The sequence below is a fragment of the Oryza sativa genome, chromosome 5 (assembly GCF_034140825.1).
Source record: "Oryza sativa Japonica Group chromosome 5, ASM3414082v1".
In the NCBI taxonomy this organism is placed as follows: domain Eukaryota; kingdom Viridiplantae; phylum Streptophyta; class Magnoliopsida; order Poales; family Poaceae; genus Oryza; species Oryza sativa.
Genome location: NC_089039.1, coordinates 14,576,006 through 14,598,676, shown reverse-complemented (window position 1 = coordinate 14,598,676; position 22,671 = coordinate 14,576,006). Strand labels below are relative to the sequence as shown.

Here is a 22,671-nt window from a genome sequence, read left to right as displayed (position 1 = left end):
AAGTAAATTCGTTGTAGGAGATAGAAATTAAATTTAATTAGCACAAGTAAGTTTAACAACTTTTAAAAGTAACTTCGATATTAATTCGAAGTAACTTTCTATAAATCTGTAAATCTGTTTTAAACATTGATTGTTTTTTCCCTTTCACTTTTGTTTTTCATGTAGTATGAGAAAAGAAGATAAAACCATTGATGGATTGTAAATAATATTGATGGAGTAACTAATGAGAATTAATCATGTATAAGATGTAAAAGTTACTTCCTACTTCTACATATAATAAATTACTTTTAAATTAATAAAATGTTTAAATATATTCAATATGGGTCTTGTTTTATCGCATATTTTGAGTGGAGCACAATGGTGCAAATAGATTTTAAGAACAATATGTGATTTAAAAGATATAAGTTATTAAAGATGTTAAAAAAAGACACACACTATTGTATTTATACTTGATGGAGTGGTAGCTGGATAAGACAAACCAGCTACCAGTAGCTATCTAGTCATGTCCTAAGAAAAAAGGTAATGATAATGGTGCTGCAACTACTCAAGGTATGCATAGTTATGATGTGCCAACTATGTCCACTACTTATGCTACGTTAGAGCAACCCATAGTGGAAACAATTGTTGAAATACCTTTGTCACAAAACAATTTGCCTGATGTTTCTAGTGATAAAGAAGATTTGTGCGATGCTTCACTTATATCCATGCCACAACTAGTGAATGAACATGTTAATTTTATAGTAGAACCACTATGTGTTGAGTTTAAACATGTATTCACATTGCTAGCGAAAATGAAGAGCTTAAATTGCTATCTTCTTTAAATACTTGGGGTCATATTCAATTTGATGATCTTTATCCACTCAACTATTTAGAGAAGAAATTATTTGCTAGATTTGAATTGCCATGCCCTTCTGATGTGATTTTTCATATTATTGACAATTATGATAGTAAATGACAATATAATGTGCATCAAGTATATATTTGTTCAAATTTGACTATACTTCCTTTTCATGATGAAATGTGGTCTAGAGGACCGCATGCGTATAAGTAATTCTCTATCTAGTTCCTCTAGTTGTTTAAATGAGTTATAGATTGGTTTGCAAGAAGGGGAGTGTTGTAGTTTTCGACTACAAAGATTTTAGGATCCAACCATATGGTCATCAAGAAATGTTCCTCACCAGATGTTGTGATAAATAAAAATAAGTTTAATACGCTCTATGACAAGGTGAAACCAAGGACGGTTTCCAATCAAGAAGGGGAGGATGATGAGGACACAACTAGCTCGGATATAACCATGACCACCTTATGTACTAATCAACCAAAGTTGCATATGTTCTATATTAGATTTACATGTTATATATTTGAACAAACGGTGCTACACAATAAGTTTCGTGTGTTTTTGTTTGCAGAGGTACTTGCTTGGGCGAAGGAAAAGAGACCGAGCTAACGAATTCATGGATGATCAAAGAAATTGATTGGAGAACAAACCAAGACCTTCTCCAAGCCCACTTCCATCTTACCGCGTCACTTTTGGTCCATAGAAGACAAGAGATAAAGTTCTACACGTTTTGGATTCGGATTCGGGCCTCCTGACAGCATCAATTTCAAACGGACCTAGCTGCTGATATAGAAGGAATTCCAGGGCCCATGAGTACTTTTTGGAAAGCTTATGGAGTCTACTTTCATATGGTTTTGGTCCCACGTCAAAATTCCTACCAAGCTACCAGGAATCTGGAAAACAAGCCACGTATTTCATCCAGTCTGAATCTGATTTGGGTTTTGGACTTGTAATTATGTCGTGGGCTTAGCCCAAGGGGGTGTGCGCAACCTAGAATGTCCCTAGTCATATTTATTCAGTAGATGTCATCGTTTAGAGTCGGGTTTTGCTTAGATTATTCTGTCAAGAACGGTTTCACCGCTAGATCGGTATGTGGAACCCCAAATTCGAGTGCTTAATCATTCATATGCAATTTGGTTGCAATCTATCTTGTTCTTACTTGTGATCTTCGATACGCATGCAGGGATTAGCCTTCTCGGTGAGGTCAACCGGGTTTCGGCATGGTTGATAACCAGAGGAGACGTGGTGCTGCAATTGCGGGGCTCAGTAGCGTGTTCGTTCAGAAGCCGGATCGAGTTGTGTCGCGACTCCGCCCAAATCGACTGTTTATCAACACTTATCAGAAGACCGGGATCTTACATCCCTTATCACAAATAATGCAATGGAGAATTAGAGCATATGATGGTAATGAACTACTGATGCGGTATCAATGTACCTCCTACTAATATTATGACAATTATATCCTTTTTTATCTCTTAAGAAAATTATCTTTTTACCCTTCCTGCCTAAGTATCTATAGCAATACTTAAATACCTTTTGTATGATACCTTTAATTGTGGAGCGTTGGATCTTTACTATTTTTGGAATGCAAACACCATAAAACTTCTCTAAGCATAGACCCATTTGAGCACAAGAAGAGTACTCTAACCATTCTTAAGGTTACAAACAAACAGTGATAACAACAATTATTCAAGGTAGATCATGCAGCAATAAGGTCATGACTACCATTTACCAAGTTTTCAAATATCGTTTTAATCAAATATTATGCAACTTTGCAAACAACACTTTTCATCTCCAAAAACATAAGTTTCAATGTGATCAAAGAAGAGGGGAGGAAGGACTTGCCTTGTTCCTAGAAAATGTTAGCACCTAAGTCATTCCTTCGCCGTTATTGCAATATCTATCTTGTTTACACGTTATGCAATTAAACACCGAAATAGGCGAAAAATCCAAAATGCTCTAAACTGCATGACTTGTGCAAGGTGGGTAGGTTCTGGTCTAAAATGAATTTAGGTTAATGAATTTCCATTTTATCCCTTTTTATTTGGGAGTTACAAATTTTATAAGTTATGTTGGTATATAGTAGTTTTTACTGAGTAGTGTTATGAAATATTTTTGCTATTTGATTTTTATTAGATTTGACTTCACAGAGGTGTAGTGGTGTGTTTTCTAAGACTTAACACATTTGGTTTCATAATTTTTAGAGTAATTATGAATTCTTTATGAATTTTACAAGTTATAACGTGTTGTAGGTGCATAGTGTTCTGTATGTACAAGGCTCTGGCGTTTTAAGTCCAGAATATATTCTACTTTGTTTGAGATGAATAAAGAAAATGATCTTTTTAACTAATCTAACCTTAGTTCATAACTTTAAAGATTGTATTATTGTTGCTTTACCTTATATGAACTAGAGGGTGTTTTATGTTGATGACTTGATGTATTATCCTATGAATCCTTATATAACTTAAGTGTGTCAAGTTTTAGTGGTGGAGGATGGATTTATCACTTCTCTGGTCTAACAAGTTTTATTTTGGTTTATTTTAGCTTGGTTGCATTTTTATATAAATTGCATAGTTCATAGTTCATAATTAAGTGACTATTACTTCAATTAAAGTTTAGTGATGTTTCTGTTACAGAAGGTTGTACATTTTATTTTATAATGGGAAAGTTCACCTCTTGCTGGTTCTATATAAATTTAGTTCACTCCATTTGGATTAAGAATGAATTTTCTACAGATTTTACAAGTTAAAGTGTACCCTAAGTTGTTTATTCCTTATATAAATATTTAGGGGCTTTTATTGTACTCTGGGTATATTTTTTTATTTCATAACTTGTAAGTACATATTATGGTCATTCTCCAGAGCTTGAGTTTACTCAAAAATGAGTTGAAATGTATTTTATATGAATTTCCAAAATTTAGCTTATCTAAAACTAATTATTTTGTAGATAATATTTTTAGGGGCATTTTGATGTAAAGTATGTATACTATTTTATTTTACTTTTCAAAAGAGTATAAGATGGTGATTCTGTAGAAATTGAGTTTGCTTCATTTTGAATTGTAATGAATTTTTTTTATGCATTTTATAAGTTTGTGCATGTTTTAAGTTTACGATCTGGAACGTCGGATTTGAGTGAAACAATCCTGACCGATCAATGAAGTATGAAGTATGTAGAATGTAGGACTGTTGTTGGTGAATTATAAGGTAGATTCAATAGTTCCAGGCCTACCTAATTACCATCCAAAACATGGTAAACATCCACTTCATTTAAAAACGTGAGGGCAAATCATAAACCCTACAAAGAAAGAAGTAGGTAAATCCACAATTGCAACATAAAATTAGGGCAAGAAGCCAACAACACCATTACCCCCATTCAAAAAACCCCCACCCAAATTTTGAATTAACTATTTTATATAACACAATAGAAACACACACGCTCACAACACGTGCACACTCCCCGCACATACTACCCTTTTAAGCATCTTCGGAAGATTGAGACGATGTACCCCCTTATAAGTATCTTCGGAAGATTGGAACGATGTACCCCCTTATAAGCATCTTCGGAGGACTAGACAATGGACCTTAAAATTGATGGAGACACCACGGGCACCTCGCTATCGCACCACAAAGAATAATTAGCTGTAAAGATGAGCACCTGTGTCAAATCTAAGACTTAATCACAGGTGAATTGGTTCTATCACAAGAAAGCTAACCACTTCGATTCGCCAACCAAAGAAACTGCCAAGATAATCACGAAGGGTTGCATCAACATGTGTTCGTTTCAGAGTGCAAATTGACACGGGCAAAACAAAGCCAATTGCATGCACACCTTGCCAGTACCAAATCGATGATGCAGTAAAATTATAAATACTGTGTAAGTTACACCGGATCATACAAACATCTCAGGCATGAACATCATTTGTCCGCACATTTCCAGGACACAACTCATCAGAGACTAACATACAGGGCACAGCAACGGCGCAGCTTTGGTTTTACATTTGCAATGGCATCCGGATTGTATCGCACCACTAACCACCTTTTAATCTTCAGCATGGTTGGTGGTGCCGGGCTTGATCTATTGCTTAGATGAAGTCCGAGAAAGCGACTTTGGGGAGGCTGGAACGACCGGACAAGTTTCTGGTACAACAATGGATGTTGATGAAGGTGATGAGCTGGCAGTCTTGGGAGTAGCTGGGGTTACAGAGCGACCAAGGCCTGAACCAGCCCGAGAAGGTGCAGGTGGTAATACTTGTGTAGGGTAGACCTCAGTGACCTCTTCAATGCCTTCATCCACATATATAACATCCTGCATAGTAAGTTGGTGGTACTCAACAATTTCTCGTAGGAATCTATTCTCTCGAGCGTACACCGAATTCTCATGTGCGAGCCGTGCCTTCTCAGCTAATAGTGTCTCTAGTTGGAGGCGGATCTGCAAATTTTAAAAAAAAAAGTATGATTAACCACAGCGGAAGGTAACAGGTACCACCCTGGACTCCTGTCATATTGGTAAGAGCAGGTACAATAGCAGGCTATAAGCCAGCTATAAACATATTTTAAAGAGATAAAAGAAGAGAGAGAAGAGCAGCGAGCTACAGATCTGTAGCCAGCTGCAGCACGGACTCCAAGACGTAATGTATGTATGACAGGTGGGACCAGGTATTAATAGTATAGTAAGCAACTATTGTATGAATTGACTATTACATTGGCTATAGATGATTTTGAGTTAGTAGTGGGCTATACTATTAAACTTGCTCTAAGGCACAGAAAATTACAGGTTCCATTCACAAAAAAGATATCAACATTATCTCTCCATCCCAAAATAAGTTCATTGCCCCCTCCTGTTTGTCCCAAAACAAGTTCATGTTTAGTGATCATTGCATCGGAGTTTGTGAAAGTAGGGATAAATACATTGGGAGTAGATAAAGTGGGGGACAATTCCATTGAGATTTGGTAAAGTGGAGGGTATTCTAGTCCTTTTGCTTTTGTATTGGTATGTGTGGGGTAGGTGAAAAATGAACTTATTTTGGGACAGAGGTAGTAACTAATATGACAAAAAAAAACTCGGAATATAATACAAAATGTAATTAGACCCCTCAGGGGCAATTTTTAATAAACTATGGTAAGATAAGCATGAGTCGGCCACATTTCACACTGATGAACATACATTATATAAGAGTCAAAATCCATGATAATTTTTTTAGGCAGTTCCAAGATAAGTTTGAATTGAGCATGTGAAGCTATAATTTGTAGACTCAACAGCTATTTATTATTAGTTCAGAAAGTTGGACTACAGGTGTTCAAGTCAAAAGAGTAGTTATTTAGTAAAACTTTAGATGCACAGAAGAAGCCCAAAACATTTTAATACATAACTCCAGCAATCAAGAATCTGATGATTTTCATAATTGCTTGTCCGTTTTAAAGAAAAATTACTAACCAGATCATCATCTTCAGGGTTATCACCCTTATCGTGACTTTCCCGCAAAATCTTATTTTCATCTTCAAGCTGAGCGCAACGTTCCTTTGCAAAAGCTAAATCGGCCTTCACAGTCTTCAGCTCACGTAATAGCAGCTTTGCTTTTGCTGCCATGGCATTTGCAACCTGCAAGTGCAAAATATGGGTCACTAATCCACTCCAACAGAAAGGGCGATGAGAGACAAAAGATTACTAAACTGATGCCACTGTTCGTCAACCAGAGAAAAAATAAAGGGCAGGATGAAATAAGCACTGAAAGGCTATGTTTAATGAAAAATACTTTGCAAAGAATATAATCACACAGATATCACGCTCAACACAAAAAAAAAACTTGAACAGCTATCAGGTAAAAATGATGTTTATCAAAAATGCCACCAGATTAAATTTGGAAACCACGTGGATTCCAAGATGCAAAATGTAGCACTAAGCAACATATCTAGTGACACATATTGGCCACCTTACGTCGCGAGATGCCTTCAATTGAGTTTCGTAGTCAAGTGGATTTTGTGGAAGATTCCTTTGAGTAAATCTTTGTGGAGCTTCTCCTTGTGTAGTTGAGCCAGCTCCTTTTCTTCTTATGTTCAATTTGCGTGTTTCATGAATAATGTCGGCTGTTTTATTTTCTACAATCGTCCGGCCTTCCTGGAAAGAAGATTTAAAACATGTTAGCATGGGTAAATAACATAAAAGCATAACAGAAGGATGCCTCAATCATAAAATAAATTAACCAGTCATATCACCATTATTCTAGTGCTGTTGTGATATGAAATAGACAACAACGTAAAATGCTTCATATTTTCCAAGTTGAGACAAAGGTAAAAGAAGAAAGATAAAAGTATTTCCATGGTGCTATACTTCTAACACATGGTTTGCTAATGCTACCAGGATATTTTTAGAATAGAAATTATTTGAACAGTTCTTAAATAACATTAACGGAAAAAGGAGATATACTTTCACGTGATCGTTTAAATAGGATTAGGTAAGTAGTTGATGTATAGCAACTTACTTCAAGTGCACTTTTTATTGTGCCACCAATATAGTTGAGGGAGGAAGCTATGGCCTCGGACCTCTTATGAGATGGAGGTGTCTCGGATTTCCATGTTTCAGACGGTGGTTGTTGTGAGCGTGTATACTGCAATAGCAATAAAAATGTTGGCATTGACACAAGAACATCTGAAAGTAAACTGCCTAAACACAATAATGGCAGTTAAGCACAACACAAACTTACAAGGTGCAGATTATAGCATGAATGAACAAGTAGTCAAGTACTGACCATGATGACAGAATAAGTGTTAACATCATTAGCAAAAGTCAAAAGTTTAGACTGTGCTGCTAATCTCTTCAAGAAATGATCAGTACACGCATTAAATAAAAATTAGAATCTACCAGTTCAATTAACTGCAAGAGAATGTCAGGACAGCAGTTCCCACCTGGACACCAACCGGCGGCGCATCTCTTGACGGCTGCTGCCTCGCCGGGGAATCATACTGCCCTGGTGAACCATCCTCGTCCAGAAAAGACTTGGCTTTCCGAGCAAGGGCCCCCCAAAATCCGTACTTAGCCTCATTCAAGTTCTTCATGGATGTGTATTCATAACCCGAAGAACCCTACAACACAGAACAAAAGCGACAGTATAAACATAGAATCTTCGCTCCCCAAATCAAGAAATACAACAATTTGGTCCGATGATGTCAGGGAGACCCAACCCAAGAACAGCAGAGGCGGCGGCAAAACCACTAAACAGAAGTAGTCAAGCATCACAAGTTAGTTAATCGCGAACCTAACTGGAATCAAAACGAAGAGATGCGGCCCTAAATCGATATCCCTAATCGATTCACCACCATGGATTTCAAGAAGCGGCTAGGACGGGGAGACAAACCGCCCCGAGCGGACCAGATCCGGGCCACGCATCAGACACATCTAAGGGGTGGGGGGGAGTCTCAGCGGGGAAGCTTACGGGGGAAGGCGTGGAGACGGAGGGCTCGTGGTGGCCCCGGCGAGCCGCGGCGGCGGCGGCGGCCGCGGAGGCGGAGGAGGAGGAGTAGGCCGAGGAGAGGGAGGAGGCGTCGCGGTGCGCGGCGGAGGCGCGCATGGCCTGCGCGGCGAGGGAGTCCTGCGGCGGGGACGAGGGGCCCACGGAGGGGGTGTGGTGGTGGTGGTGGTGGTCCAAGGACGGCGGCGTCTGCGGAGGCTGCGGCTTCCGGCGGTACGCCATGGCGGTCGCGGTCGCGGCGGCGGCATCCGACGCGGGGCGGCGAGGGGAGGGGCGCGCCTTTATACCGGTGAGGTGATGCGGATGGATGACAGTTTGGCTTTGGACTCGGACGCGGCACGCTGCGAGTCAACTCGAATCCACGGTGAACGGTGAAAAATGGCTTGGCCGCGGCTTGGGAGTTGGGGACTGGATTAGTGGGGTTTTCCGAATGGGTTACTACCCCACCCAGCTATACTCCAGTGGACATCACACAATACAAGTTCCAAGGATCCCAAAAACAAACGGCTCATCGTGTATCATAGAAAGATCTAACTTACGTAGATACTGAAAATAGATATCATATATATAAATAGTGATTGTCATATATATATATATATATGATAATCTTAAACAACTATTAGATTGTACAACAATGCTGCTACACTTATACTACTGTAGCCAGTCTGGATGGTTGCCTTGAAGATAGCCAAGCTACATGGCTGTAGGCTATGCTGTTGTAGCCAATGTTTTCGAGTAGTCCCTATAGTACAATACGTTCAAATTATCATAACTCGCTACACTATCTTCGTACCACAGAATCTCATTTTCATAACATCCTCCAAACGATTTATAGATTTTCTTTAATCTGGTTTTCATGATTTTATCATATATTCTATATACAACCAAAGATGTTATGATAATATTTATGTTTCTTTGGATTGAAGGATTAGATTCTTAGGAAAAAAAAATCATAAGGAGGTTGCTTGGTTTGTGGGATTTGGGCTTGCAAAATTCCTTTGCAATTTATTCATATACCCCAATTCTAAAGAACTTTAAACATGAGCTCCAACCCATATTTTAAGAGAATTCCAAAGCAACATCTCCATTTCTGTCTTCTTTTAATCTTAATCTAAGTAATACATAATCTCAAAAATCATATATTTTCCTTTGAGCCATGTAAACACATGTTTTGAGAAATCATATGATTATAGATCCAATGGGATTCAACATACTCAACATTCTGTATTTTTTTTATCCATGTGTTTTTTGAAATCATGCATTTCAAAGAAGCCTTAAAGCAATATCACTCCATTTAAGTTAGTTACACTCATAAACTGGCATTTTCTATATATATCCATCCCTATCAAGATAGACACCCATAATGTTGTTTCTCATATCCTGCATCTAGCGAGGTAGCTTGGGATTATATTTGGGTAGTACTAGTGCCATATGATATGCATTGATCTTTTGACCTTCTTATGGACTTCCCGTGCACGATATCTTCTGTTTTACTCGCTTCTAATACTTTTGTTTACATCCTATTTTGGTTGAGGTGGACAAACCAAGGTGTATATATATATGTCATGTATATATTTAGAATACATATACTTTATCAAGAAGATAAATTACATTCGGCCTCTACACCTATATTAATATATTACCATAACTAATAAAGAAAAGAACAGCAAAGAAAAAAAAACTAAGACAACTTGAACATATCATATATCATTTTGATAGCTTACTCCCTTACTGTCCTACAACCCACCTAACACATCTATGAAGCTTCTCGTAGAATGATTTCATTAGGGAATCAGGGGTTGTCCGCATAGCTAATACTGCTTGATTACCATCAGCTTCGAATGTAGAAAAAAATTGAGAAATCTTCTAAGAAAAGCAGTGAGTTAGTCTACTCGGTGGTAGGATGAGATATGTCGTTTGAAAAAAATAGACCCACCAAAGCTAAAGTAGGAAAAATGCCTTTGTTGATCAGCCAGATCTATGAACTTGAGATAGATTTATGGAGAAAAGTACCAATACTATGGCTGTGTGTTACACCGGTAAATGTGCTTTCCCTCATAGCAAAATAAGGAAGATAGGTTTTGCCCTTCGACAATGCCCATTATGACTAGAGTCGAGCCAAGAGAGGCGAGTGGTTGTGGCAGCTAAATATGTATCCACACACCCCGTAATTAATCCTTCACGGCTCAACTAGGTGCCAATGCGCCATAATCAACCTATGAAAATTTCCTTATGTGGCTTTGCCAAATCTAGGGATAGATATGGATAGCCACCAACCATCTTCCAACGCTCTTCAAGCAGGGGCATCAATGCCATCGACTTAGGAATCTACTCTCATGGATGCCAATGGATACAATGTCTTCTTGTAACATGATGATGATGTAGTTGTTGTTACCTGTATTTGAAATATAATGTCTTCTCTCTTTGGCATGATAAGCATGTGAATGCCCTTTTTATAATGGCCAATGTTAGATTAGGAGAGAATAATTCTGCACAACACTGATGGTATGAAGGTTATGATGGAGAATTGGAGATTAAAGAAGGCTTTGAAAAACGTGGTTTCCCTCTATTGAATGCTCTATGGCTTTTGAATTGGGCCCTGTTTAGTTCACACCAAACTTCCCCCAAACTCCCAACTTTCCATCACATCACATCACATCCAAAACTTTTCTACTCACATAAACTCCCAACTTTTTTTTTCAAACTACCAACTTTCCCTAAACTTCTCTCCAATTTCAGGAACATAGCCTTGAACTATACCATCACCTTAGAAAAAGGCAGATGCAGGAAAAAAATGCCAAGTATCTCATGTATCTCCTTTTATCGTATAGTCTAACTTAATACTCATGCCAAGTAATACATTATTAATATTGAGTTATTAGGTTGTAAATACATGGATCTGCCCTAAAGAGATGAATTTAGATGAGTTAAATATAATTATTTGTATGTTTTAATAAATAAAATTATAGATTCACAATCGAGCATATGAAATGCAGCGGGGAAACAATACTAGTGTGACAATGGAGTTGTAGACACCATAGTTTAAAAAATTTTAGGGAAAATTAGAACCATGCCATTATAATTTTGCAAAATTTGAGATATGCCATCCTGACACACATGTCATTGACTCATGTGGGTCCTACATGTCATTGAGATACCGATGACATATATCAAACTTTGCAAAATTATAATGGTATGGTTCCAAATTACCATAAATTTTAATACCGACATTTACACATATGCAGATGATCTTTTAATAAGACTTTAGTAAGGATGGTAAGCCATTGGCCTTAATTCTCGTGGTGGTTTGTTAAGGTGCACATTTGCTAACGTGTAGTATGTGTGTAGTGCCATGTGTTTCTGTGCATATTCATGAATAAATAATATAAAATGTTCTGGGAAACTAAAAGGCTAAAACTATAATTATCAAATTAAGGATATTTGTCTTTTTTTTCATAAACCTCCTACCTATATTTCTCTTCCCGTCCGAGCATTTGGCACGTATTAGTGACACTAACTCTAAACTTTAAACTTTAAAGTGCCACTGCCGACTCGCCTCATGTGCTCTTGGCAATGGCTATCCTCTCCTGTCCAATAGCCAATAGTCTATTGAGGTCACGGTATATTTGGAATAAGTTTCTTTTTACCCTGTTTATATATTTTTAAATATTTTTTAAAATTTCAGATATTTCTCTTCCTTCCTGTCCAGCGTTTATGAGTGACGCTTTGGAAGCGCCCGCTGCCGCCTCGGCAGAGGCTCGTCTCCTCGCGCGGCCATGGTTATCCCCTCCTTCCCCCTGCCTCGCCTCCACCTCTCCCTCCAACTCCACAACCCCAGCGCCATCCCGAGTCCCCGCCGCCGGCCGCGCCCCGCCCCGACGAGCGAGACGCTCCGCCGCCGCCTCCTCCGCAAGGGCGTCTCCCCGACCCCCAAAATCCTCCACGCGCTCCGCAAGAAGGAGGCCCTCAAGTCCCTCCGCCGCGCCAGGAAGGACACCGCCGCCGCCGCCGCGGCCGCGGAGGCGGCCAGCAATGCGCTGCCCAGGGAGGAGGACGGCGCCGCGGTGGTGGGCGAAGACGACGAGGCCCGCTTCCGCGCGGCCGTCGCCGAGTACCGCGCGCTCATGGGCCGGCCGTGGCACGGCGGCGCCTCGGCACCCCCGCGTGGGGCCCTCCGAGGCGAAGGCGAGGGCCTCGACGGCCTCCGCGAGATGCTCGCGGCGAGGAGGGCCGGCAAGTTCGAGTGGCTACTGGAGGATGATGACGTAGAGGAGGGTGAAGAGGAAGCGGCGGTGGGGAGGCGGGGGCGTGCTGGCGTCGGCTGGAATTCGGATTTTCGGGATGAGGAGAGGAGGATTGAGTCGCTGGTGAGGAGGTATAAGCGAAGAATCCCTCCCTGTTCGTGCTCTTGCTGTTTCAGGCGTTCTTGGCCTTTCACTGCTTTCGAGTAGTGGTGGTTGCTTTATGATTTTAATAATCACATTTACAAGAATATGAGATATGGCAGAATTTAGATAGATAGCGGTTTAGGATTCACCTTATGTGCATTTAACTTCATTGCACTCTTCATTATCCTAAATGCCAATGCCATTATTGAGTTAAATCGTTCACAATGAATTGAATTGCGTGAAATGTTGTCTTTGTTCCATATTGCATAAGTAAGTTTTTTTTGTCAGGCTGAACGAAGATGATCTAAGTATGCGTGATTGGAGGCTTACTAGATTGATGAAAAAAGCTGACCTAATATATAATGAAGATAATCTGCTACAAATACTGGAAGGGCTTGAGGCAAGAGGAAATTGGAGGCAGGCTTTATCTGTTACTGAGTGGGTGTACAATGAGAACATCTACAAGCATCGAAAAAGCAGGTATATCCTAGTTTACTAGGTTTCAGATCGCTGCAAGCACAAGTTATCTAATGAAATTGAACTCAAGTACTGATGCTTGACTAATGGAATATAACATATCAAGGTTCGTGTATACAAAATTACTATCAATCCTTGGAAAAGCATGGAGGCCAACTGAAGCACTTCGAGTTTTCACCATCATGCGGGTAGAATTTATTTGTTGCCCATTTAGAATTTACTCCATTTGTCTCTTATATTCCAGCCTAAAATTGAGAAAACATAATGGTATAAGCATTATATCTTACGTTAAATCAGAGTGATGCTCAAATATACCCTGATATGGCTGCATACCATAGTATTGCTGTTACACTTGGTCGAGCTGGCCTTCTAAACGAGCTAATCAAGATTATAGAGTATATGAGACAGAAGCCTTCGAAAAGGGTAATGAAGATGCGTCGCAAAGATTGGGATCCTTCCTTGGAGCCAGATGTTCTGATTTATAACTCGGTAAGGATGGCGCCTGATGTTTTTGTTTTATTTCTGTTTTCCTGCACTCTCTTGGAAGAAGTCTTGTTCATAACCTTGCACGTCTTTTATTTTTTTTAACTGTATAACTTTTGCATGTCTTCACTTTGACCATTGTTTTTATAGGTCCTTAATGCATGCGTTCTATCACAGCAGTGGAAAGGGGTATTTTGGGTGTTTCAGCAAATGAGAAGGAATAGTTTGATACCTACAGGAGCAACATTTGGGTTAGCGATGGAGGTATGCTTTTTAACTGTCCATTTTGTCATTTGGCTGATTGGTACTGTTCTATGGGTATTTTGGAAATGTGTTGTACATATTTGGGAACACTTTATGGAAGGTGAAATTTATTTGCAAAGCATGCGTGTGTGAGGTTCACAAGTCCAGTTTAGCTGGGTCTGCTCCTGATGGAAATTAGGTTAGATCAGCTTATGATTCCTGTCTTGTTTTACATGCATCTGCCTTAGAAGTCTGGGGATCGAAACCATATTATTGTAGTCCTCTGATCATCACATTCTCCTTTTCTTTTTGGGAAATATTGGGAGATGCTCCTGCCATGATATAAACAATATAAGTAGTTTTTAATTTTATTTTATAGAAGAGCTAGGAAGAAATGTAAAACCAAAAAGAGCTAGCCAGGAGTGTTGAGACTGAGTTTGTCGCTACCTCTTTAACCCTCTTAGCATTTTTTTTGTACCATTCCTTCTCTTTCAAACATGCCATCCAGTGATGATTATATCCGTAAACATAGCATCCACCGTACTGCTACATGTAACGCCATTTTTCTGCCAACGTTCCTTGTCAAAGAAGCTTGCAAAAAAGAGGTGATGCAAAGTTTCCTCTTCTCTGAACTAAATGCCTTTATTTCCCGCATTAGCTCACACTCATCGTCGTCTTCTTGTTCTGTGCATTCCATTCATGTCAAATGTCGGTAGATTTAGCCTAATAGTTCATAAAGATACCCTTAAGTGCCTCCGTGTAGTCCAGTGGGTTGTAATCTCAAGTATATAGTGTGGTATTGCATACGCAGTCAGTCAATCATAATAAAGACATGTTCTTTCTTACTAAACTTTGATATGGCATTCTATCATACTTACTGGAGTTACTTTAGGTCATGCTTAAAGCCAAGAAGTATGACTTTGTCCAAAAGTTCTTTCAGAAGATGCAAAAAAGTGGGGTACCTCCAAGAGCAATAACTTATAAAGGTAGCAATTCAGATAAAGTTCATTTGACTTCTTTGGTATTGAGATTCATGTCATTTTCCTAATTATGTGCTCAGTTCTAGTAAGAGCCTACTGGGAACAAGGGAAAGTAAATGAAGCAGTTGAAGCAGTTAAGGACATGGAACAAAGGGGAATTGTTGGAGCTGCAAGTGTTTATTATGAACTAGCTTGCTGTCTCTGCAATAAAGGAAGGTGGAGAGATGCTTTGTCACAGGTTTGTGAATGATCATTCATTCATATGCAATTAAGTGCAAACTATACTTCTGTCATCTCTCTAGTGTAACGAAACAAACATTTATACCTTGTAGGATAGTTGCTACTTATGTGATTTTACTCCCTCCGTTCAAAAGTATTATTATTTCAACATCAACATGATCTCTAACACATAACTTTGACTAGCATAGTGTTCCTGTTTTGTAGTGGGTCTCAAATAAATATACTGTAACTCCCAATTTAAACACAGACATAGTTATTCTCAAGCCTAAGTGCCTACTAAGTTGTGTATGTAAATCATGTTACATCAATCAGCAACCACATATCCACAAGTGCAGATAATGCATTCATTTTGCAAAAGGTCTAGCAAACAAATCAACCAAGTCTACATGAATCCATCTATGGAATATCTAAAGTGAAGGAGTACATAGCAAAATTACCACCACCAATTTGTCATTTTAAGTAGTAGATAAAGATCCGATAAAGGAATGGTAAATCTATTACATTTTATATGAGCACTTTAGTAAAAAACAATCAGAAGTTGTTGTATTACAAAAATCTTTTTCATGTGAATCAACGAGATCATCTCTGCCTATCGAAATAATCTGTTGGCAAAACTAAAATTTTGGTCACTAACTCTTGAGTGAGTTTAATTTTCATCTTAAACTTCAAGAAAATTTAACTTAAGCCTCTCTAAGTAAACAGCCCTTCTTTTGGTACTATGTGCCACCGACTAGGATCCTTGTTGGCTCAGGACTGTCCAGTGGGCAATGGTCCCACCATCACATATCATTGTCTTCTTTCTTATCCCTTAACTCTCATCTTGCTACCCAGTTTTATTCTATCTCAACATAGACTTGGAAGGGAATAAATTGTGCTAACTTTGTACTAGTCATATCACAATTTGGAAAAATGAAAATAAACAGATCATAGCAAAATTTGGACATGCAGCAGTACAAAACCAGAACATTTGCTATGCTGATGACCAACCTCCAAAAACATAACTTGCACCAACTCATGAACAATGTCGTATGTGCCCACAAGCTTGAGATAAAATACGACTGTACTCTTTGGGTGGTTGAACTAGATTAAGATTTAAGAAAACGATTTTTTATTTTTTTTCCAATCTAAATGGAAATTACCTTACCAGGTCTCTGGTAAAGCCATTAGGCATGCCTTTTTCCGCATTAGGAGTTCATACCACCTCAAGTGGCATGCCAACAGTTGAAATTCGAGTCTCTGACTTTGCCTGACAAATCTTAGATGCAATTGGTTTCCTATTTAGCTTTAGAGTTTTATTGCCACAGCATTAAATTTTCTAATAAGTCATGTTTACCTGTATGATTTGAAAACTATTGTATTTGACTCTAGATGATGTTCTCCAATAGATGTCATTTTATAATATAATGTGCGGCAGTCAAACGTGAAATCTAACTCTCTATCAATTTAAGAAATCATTACTGTTATTTGTTCAGCATAACATTTTTATCCGTTGCAAAAGCTTTAGTTCTCTTATTAGGACTGACAGGAATAAGTAATCTATAGGCATCAGAGAGTTATTTTTAAGATTAATTTTCTTTTTCAGGTTGAGAAGCTAAAACAGCTTCCGCTCACTAAACCGCTAGAGTTCACATTTACTGGCATGATCTTAGCCTCTTTTGATGGTGGATATATCTCAGAATGCATCTCAATATTTGAGTCAATGGAAGGGCACTGTGCACCAAATATTGGTACAATAAATGTCATGATAAAAGTGTATGGACGCTGTGATATGTTTGTGAAAGCAAGGGACTTATTTGAGACCATCAAAGTTAATTTGCCTAGTTCAAATCATTCATCACATAAAGCAGACGCATATACATACAGCTCTATGCTTGAAGCAGCTGCATCTGCCCAACAGTGGGAATACTTTGAAAATGTGTATAGAGAGATGACTCTCTCTCAGTACCACCTAGATCAAAGCAAATATTCATGGATGCTCATCAAGGCATCCAAAGCTGGAAAGGTAATGTTTATTATCAGCAATCTGAACATTCATTTTCGGTTACCCTGAGATGTTTGGTTCCCCTCTCAAAACGAATTGTCTGTATTTTAATTAATCTGCTCTAGGATAGTTATGCTAACGTAGCACTACACTTTATTTAAGGTAAAGTTTTGTTCAATGTACAGCATGGAAGTCTTACATTACATTATGTGATATCTGATTAGTATAGTTTGGGTCCACCAATCAGTCCACTTGAAGGTCCTTTGGACTTGGAGGTGCTATGAAATTACTATCTTCCTTTCTATGCCAGTTAGTGTGAATTTCTCCCCTAGAACGATATTACCACACCTCCTATTCAACCTTATTGTGAAGTTCCCCTAGAACAATATTACTGTACCTCCTATTCAACCTTATTGTCTTAAATTTCGTCATCAGGTTTTCTTTCATGCTATTGTACTCATTTTTAGTTTAGGTGGACTTCTTTTTTACTTGTTCTACTGAACGAGGGAGGGACATTCTGAATGCTTAAAGTTCCTTTTTTCAATCATCATGAAATGCTCTTTTATGAAGTTGACCAGGTGCATGAATAATTTACTCCCTGATTTGTATGCAGTCATATTTGCTGGAACATGCACTTGATTCAATACTTGAAAGAGGAGAGACCCCCAATGTACAGTTATTTAGTGAGATGATATGCCAAACTATTGCTCAAAGAAACTATGCAAAGACACTTCATCTAATAAATATTATGGCTGAGGCTTCAACTGATGTCAGTGAACTTCAGTGGAGCAAGCTACTTGAGCAAAATATGCATCGATTCAGCGTGAATGCTTTGAAAGATCTTTTAAAGTACCTCAGTACCAGTGATATCATCAAATCGGATCCCGAACTTTGTTTTGTAAGTGCACTGCAATCTCAATGTGGGACAACTTTTGTGAACGACACTTCTTTTGTGGCTGATGGTACATATACTGGACAGTCTCAACTCTCTCTGCCAGAGAATATAACCAAGTCTTCAAATAGCAATCTAGATCAGCTTTCTTGCATGAATTCGCTAAACACAAATGTATTTCCCGATGAGAAAGTTAGCAGTGAGTTCTCTGATTACATTATGAATACTCCACAATCTGATGCTAATGCTGGCTTGAGCGAGGACATTGTTATAGGTTCACATTTTGAGAGTGAACAGAAAGAACAACATGATCTCGGCTGGTTGGGGACAGGAGTATCTGCAGTTGACGAAGTACTTGATTCAATGAATTTGTATGGTGATGGTTCATGCGGAGAGATGCCGTCAGCATCAGAAATTCTTGAATTATGGGAGCAGGATAGGATAAATGGGACGTTTTCTGCTAAAACGGCTGAACCACCATGTGAGGATAGGTGATCTGGCAAGTGCTGTTTGATGTGGCTAGTGTAAAATTCTCACATTAACACTAACCAAATTGGTGAATACGAAGAAAGCCATGAAGTCCCATAAGTTTGGTACATGCAGCTCTGCATTGCCTGAATATGCAAACTAGGTGGATCTAGGTTTATGTGATGAGATCAAAAGAATCTGATGAAAGATCCATTTCCAGAAAGCAAGGCCAGTGGGTTGGTATGTATTCTTTACCTTCAGCAAAAGTTGATAATGCAAGGAATTAGCTTTCGCCTAAGAACCAGACCAAAATAGGTTTCATTACCAGTAGGATCATTTGAACATATTGCGCTCTGGAAATTCTCTTCTTATTGCCTTAGGATTTTCATCAAGAAGGGAGTGCTGCAGAAATAAACCAAAGCCAAATTTGCTTCAAATAGATAAAAGGTATATATATACTAAGACTTAGTAATAATATCAACATGATGCGTCCTGGCATATGTCCCTGAGCTTTTGCTTTCCTGTCTGAAGAACGCAAATCATGCATAGGTTTAGTTATTCTGTTCTTATGTCCCATGGCATATGTTGCCAATGAGTTCGAAATTGATAGCTTAACTGGCACGTGCAATGATGTGTACAACAGATTTTTTGTTTTGATATGGAGCTTAATTAACATTTAGGTAGATCTTACCGCATTTCGCTATTTTTTTTCCAGTTTGTATGTATATATGTATGCTAATTAACCACTCATACATAAAAGATTTGCCTATGTTGACTGTCAAAATAAGTCAATTAGTCCACTAAATTACCAAGGAATCAAGGATCAGTAAAATGCTTTAGTACTAGTAGCATTTTTATCATCAATTATCCCCTAACTCAACTCGTACATAATTATCCCTCCATGCTTAATGGCCCTATTATCTACTATGTACGTGATAATACTAGATAATTTTTTATTTGCATTTTATCCAAAATTTGCCAGTGCATTATCAAATATCTGTTGTTTGATCAAACCTGTGATTGTTTTAAGGTGGAATAATTCCAGAGGGAGAGTATGTTATACATACCAAAAACGACTCTCGTTCCACGACATCGGTGTATAAATACTCTTGTGTATCCGGAGTTTAGACATTAATTATTGTGTATTTTAGTTGTCAGCCATTTTTCTTTGAAAACATGAAGTGGGATTAAGTTTTAAATCAAAAGAAACACGTGACGGTGTTCTGGATACCTTTCCGGAGTATATTGTTTTATACCAGTACTGTGCTGTGTGCAGGAAATAACACCAGAAGTTGAAGTGGATGTCCAGTGACGCTGCTCCGGTGGTCCTTATAATCGTTTCAGTCATACTGATCACTATGAACTCTGAAGGCATCCATGAAATTCGGCTGTTGAACAGGTGTGAAAATAACGTGTAACCAAACGTGGATCGGCTGTTGTACATGGCGTTGTGAAAACAGCAGCCAAGGGGAACGCAACCTGTCTTCTCCTTAATTTACCGGAACAGTGTAGTCTGTTGTTTTAATGGCCAACTGTGGATAGTGTAACAGTTTGAGCATCATACTACTAGTTATTGCACAGGAAGTAGAATGGATTTCTCAAGATTTGATCATGTGCCCTCTAAACTTTGTAGCCTCAAAAAATAAATCATGCATGATATACCAGAAAGACTACAAAACACTACAGCGTTGGGTGGTATAGTTTATGTTGCTGAAGGCGTCGATGACGTACTATGGTACCAAGATACCAAATCTGGTACCAGGTTTGATACTATGATACCGTGTTTGATGCCACATATAAAGTAGTATTCCGTTGGTTCAACCGTATAGCATTTTGTAGTCGTCGTCATGGTACTCTTTAGTCCTCTACTAGAGGATGGGAGTTTTTTTTTTCTCACCTATGGCAATCATCAATTAATAAAACCCCTAGTGCTACCGTTTTTCTGGTTTTTTTGAATTTTTTTTGGCTCCTTGGAATGGCTGCCACATTGTCCTTTGTGCAACAGTGCTCCTCGATTGGGCTAGCAGAACTGGTGGCACGTGGTTCGAAGGTCAGCTGCTGCTCCCTATTCGCTATGCGCTTCGTACCAGTAAACAGCATGCATGGGCGCTATGTCCTGTGGAAACCGGGTATGGGCAGTTAAGCCATACATGTGAGGCACGTACACTCCCTATACAATTTTTCATAAAAGTCTTGGATATGGAAGTTTTCTTTCGTTTAGGGTGAAGTAAGATCAAGCTCATGAGCTTATTATCCTAGGTCGGAACAAATTAGTTGATAGTGATAGGATCCCCTTTTTGACGTCCCCATGCCCCCCCCCCCCGGTGTGGTGTGGCGGCATGAGGATGTCAAAAGGAAAGGGATAGAGTTTTTCTCGCTTTTGGCGTAGCGAGGTCTGCGCGACGGGCTATTAGCTCAGTGGTAGAGCGCACCCCTAATAATTGTGTCGTTGTGTCTGGGCTGTGAGGGCTCTCAGCCACATGGATAGTTCAATGGCCCATCAGCGTCTGACCCGAAGATGTGGATCATCCAAGTCACATTAGCATGGCGTACTCCTCTTGTTTGAATCGGAGTTTGAAACCAAACAAACTTCTCCTCAGGAGGATAGATGGGGCGATTCAGGTGAGAGCCAGCCGTATGGACTCTACGAAAATGGATGCATTATGCGAAAATCCGAATTTGCTCTTCCACCTGTTCCAATGCCTGCGGAGGAAGGGAGACGTACCGCCGCAGGGTATTCTTGTACCTCGCGGTACCGAGGCTGCTAAATCATTGGATCAGGCTCAATGGATGGCCCTGATTACAAGTACCGTGAGGTACTAGAAAGCATGATAGACGGTAACAAAGCTCACGAAGCCAGATTGAGCCGTATATAAACATAACTATGGGGAATAAAAGACATGCCAAAGACACCAGATTAATTATCTGTACCATAGGATGAACACATAAAACAACAATCTAGATGACTAGATCTACTACACTTTGAGCCACCAATCTGCACCAAAACAAAAAAATATTGAGCCGTTTGAAGATTATAACAGGTAGAAAAAAAATAGACATCAAGATATAGGGAAAAAGAGCATTTCCTATCAATATATTGGATTACTTTTACCTTCTTCGTCTTCATGGAAAAACTTTTCGTGCTTTCCGAGTTCTCCTGCAGACTGAAACTTCATGGAGCAAGTAGGACACTTGAAGTTGAAATTCAGATGGTGACCCACACAATGGGTTGGGATCTATATTAGAAAGAGTGTCTTTACTGTCCAGCAGGTTGTACCAGTCGGTACTGGTACCGCTCGGTACCAAAACACATCTATCCATTAAATCCGGAATGGGTAGGATCAGGAGAGAAAAGATAAGCAAGGATGGATGCGGCGTTCGAGTCATCGTTCCCGGCAGCGGTGGCGTCCAAGTCATTGTTCCCGGTGGCGGCGGCGTCCATCCAGGCGGCGACTGGAGGAGGACCACAAAGTCGCGCCGCAATCGATTTCGCTTCAGCGCAAGGCCCGAGATTAAAGTCGCGGCACTGGAGGAGGAACACGGCAGCGGGGAGGAGGAGGAACACGGCGGCGGGAGGGGAGGAGAGAAACACGGTGGCAGCACAGAAGAGGATGTAAAATGCGAGAAAATTGGTTCCGTCCGTCTATTCCTCCCATCTATTGCACGCGAAGTTACATTTTTGCCCTTCCACGTCTCTGCTATGCGAGGTACCACAATAAGGACATATTTGGTACCTCGCGGTAGCAAACACTACCAGCTGTTGGATTGGGCCAGATCCAATGGCCATGATTTGGTACCGCACGGTACCGTTGGACCTAAAAAATCATGTACCTAGTGAGTATAAGGAGGACATGATATTTGTGTTAAATATGCTCACTATAAATGACTGTATAACCAATATGCCAAGAAAATATATGAAGTACGTAATCATTAGCAAAACCTTCAGCACATAGAAATCATTAGCAAGGAACTTGATTACATCAAGAGACCATAGTTAGTACTATACCATACTTTTCTTGATGTAGGATGGACCAGCCCCTGCTCCTCTGTTCATACAACAGTGACATGGTACAAAACCTTCAGCACGATTCTTGTACGCGATGGAATACCTTCTGTAGAACAGCAATTCAGCATCGGTCTCAGGGAACTTCATGTCAACAGTTCATAAAAAATCATGTACCAGATTTTTTTATTGTACCTCTGGATAAATATGGAC

At 39.4% G+C, this 22,671-nt stretch overlaps 2 protein-coding genes across 4 annotated transcripts; one reads left to right on the top strand and one right to left on the bottom strand.

The window, feature by feature from the left end:
• Positions 1 to 4,674: 4,674 nt before the first annotated feature.
• Positions 4,675 to 8,648, bottom strand: LOC4338389 (uncharacterized). The gene is made up of 6 exons (XM_015784293.3): positions 8,268 to 8,648; positions 7,741 to 7,917; positions 7,317 to 7,442; positions 6,773 to 6,952; positions 6,272 to 6,436; positions 4,675 to 5,266 (listed from the first exon to the last, which is right to left on the bottom strand). The coding sequence occupies exons 1-6, from the start codon at positions 8,523 to 8,525 to the stop codon at positions 4,913 to 4,915; spliced, it is 1,260 nt and encodes a 419-aa protein (XP_015639779.1). The 5' UTR covers positions 8,526 to 8,648; the 3' UTR covers positions 4,675 to 4,912.
• Positions 8,649 to 12,044: 3,396 nt separating this feature from the next.
• LOC4338388 (pentatricopeptide repeat-containing protein At5g67570, chloroplastic) lies at positions 12,045 to 20,133 on the top strand. 3 transcript variants are annotated; one of them, XM_066310553.1, is made up of 11 exons: positions 12,045 to 12,678; positions 12,980 to 13,171; positions 13,275 to 13,356; positions 13,466 to 13,657; positions 13,802 to 13,915; positions 14,787 to 14,880; positions 14,955 to 15,112; positions 16,697 to 17,116; positions 17,709 to 18,695; positions 18,836 to 18,902; positions 19,732 to 20,067. In XM_066310553.1, the coding sequence occupies exons 1-9, from the start codon at positions 12,080 to 12,082 to the stop codon at positions 18,480 to 18,482; spliced, it is 2,625 nt and encodes an 874-aa protein (XP_066166650.1). In that variant the 5' UTR covers positions 12,045 to 12,079; the 3' UTR covers positions 18,483 to 18,695; positions 18,836 to 18,902; positions 19,732 to 20,067. The 3 variants fall into 3 exon arrangements, with proteins under 3 accessions (XP_066166650.1, XP_066166649.1, XP_066166648.1); XM_066310552.1 differs by lacking the exon at positions 18,836 to 18,902 and having other exon boundaries at positions 19,732 to 20,133; XM_066310551.1 differs by having other exon boundaries at positions 17,709 to 18,902.
• Positions 20,134 to 22,671: the final 2,538 nt, after the last annotated feature.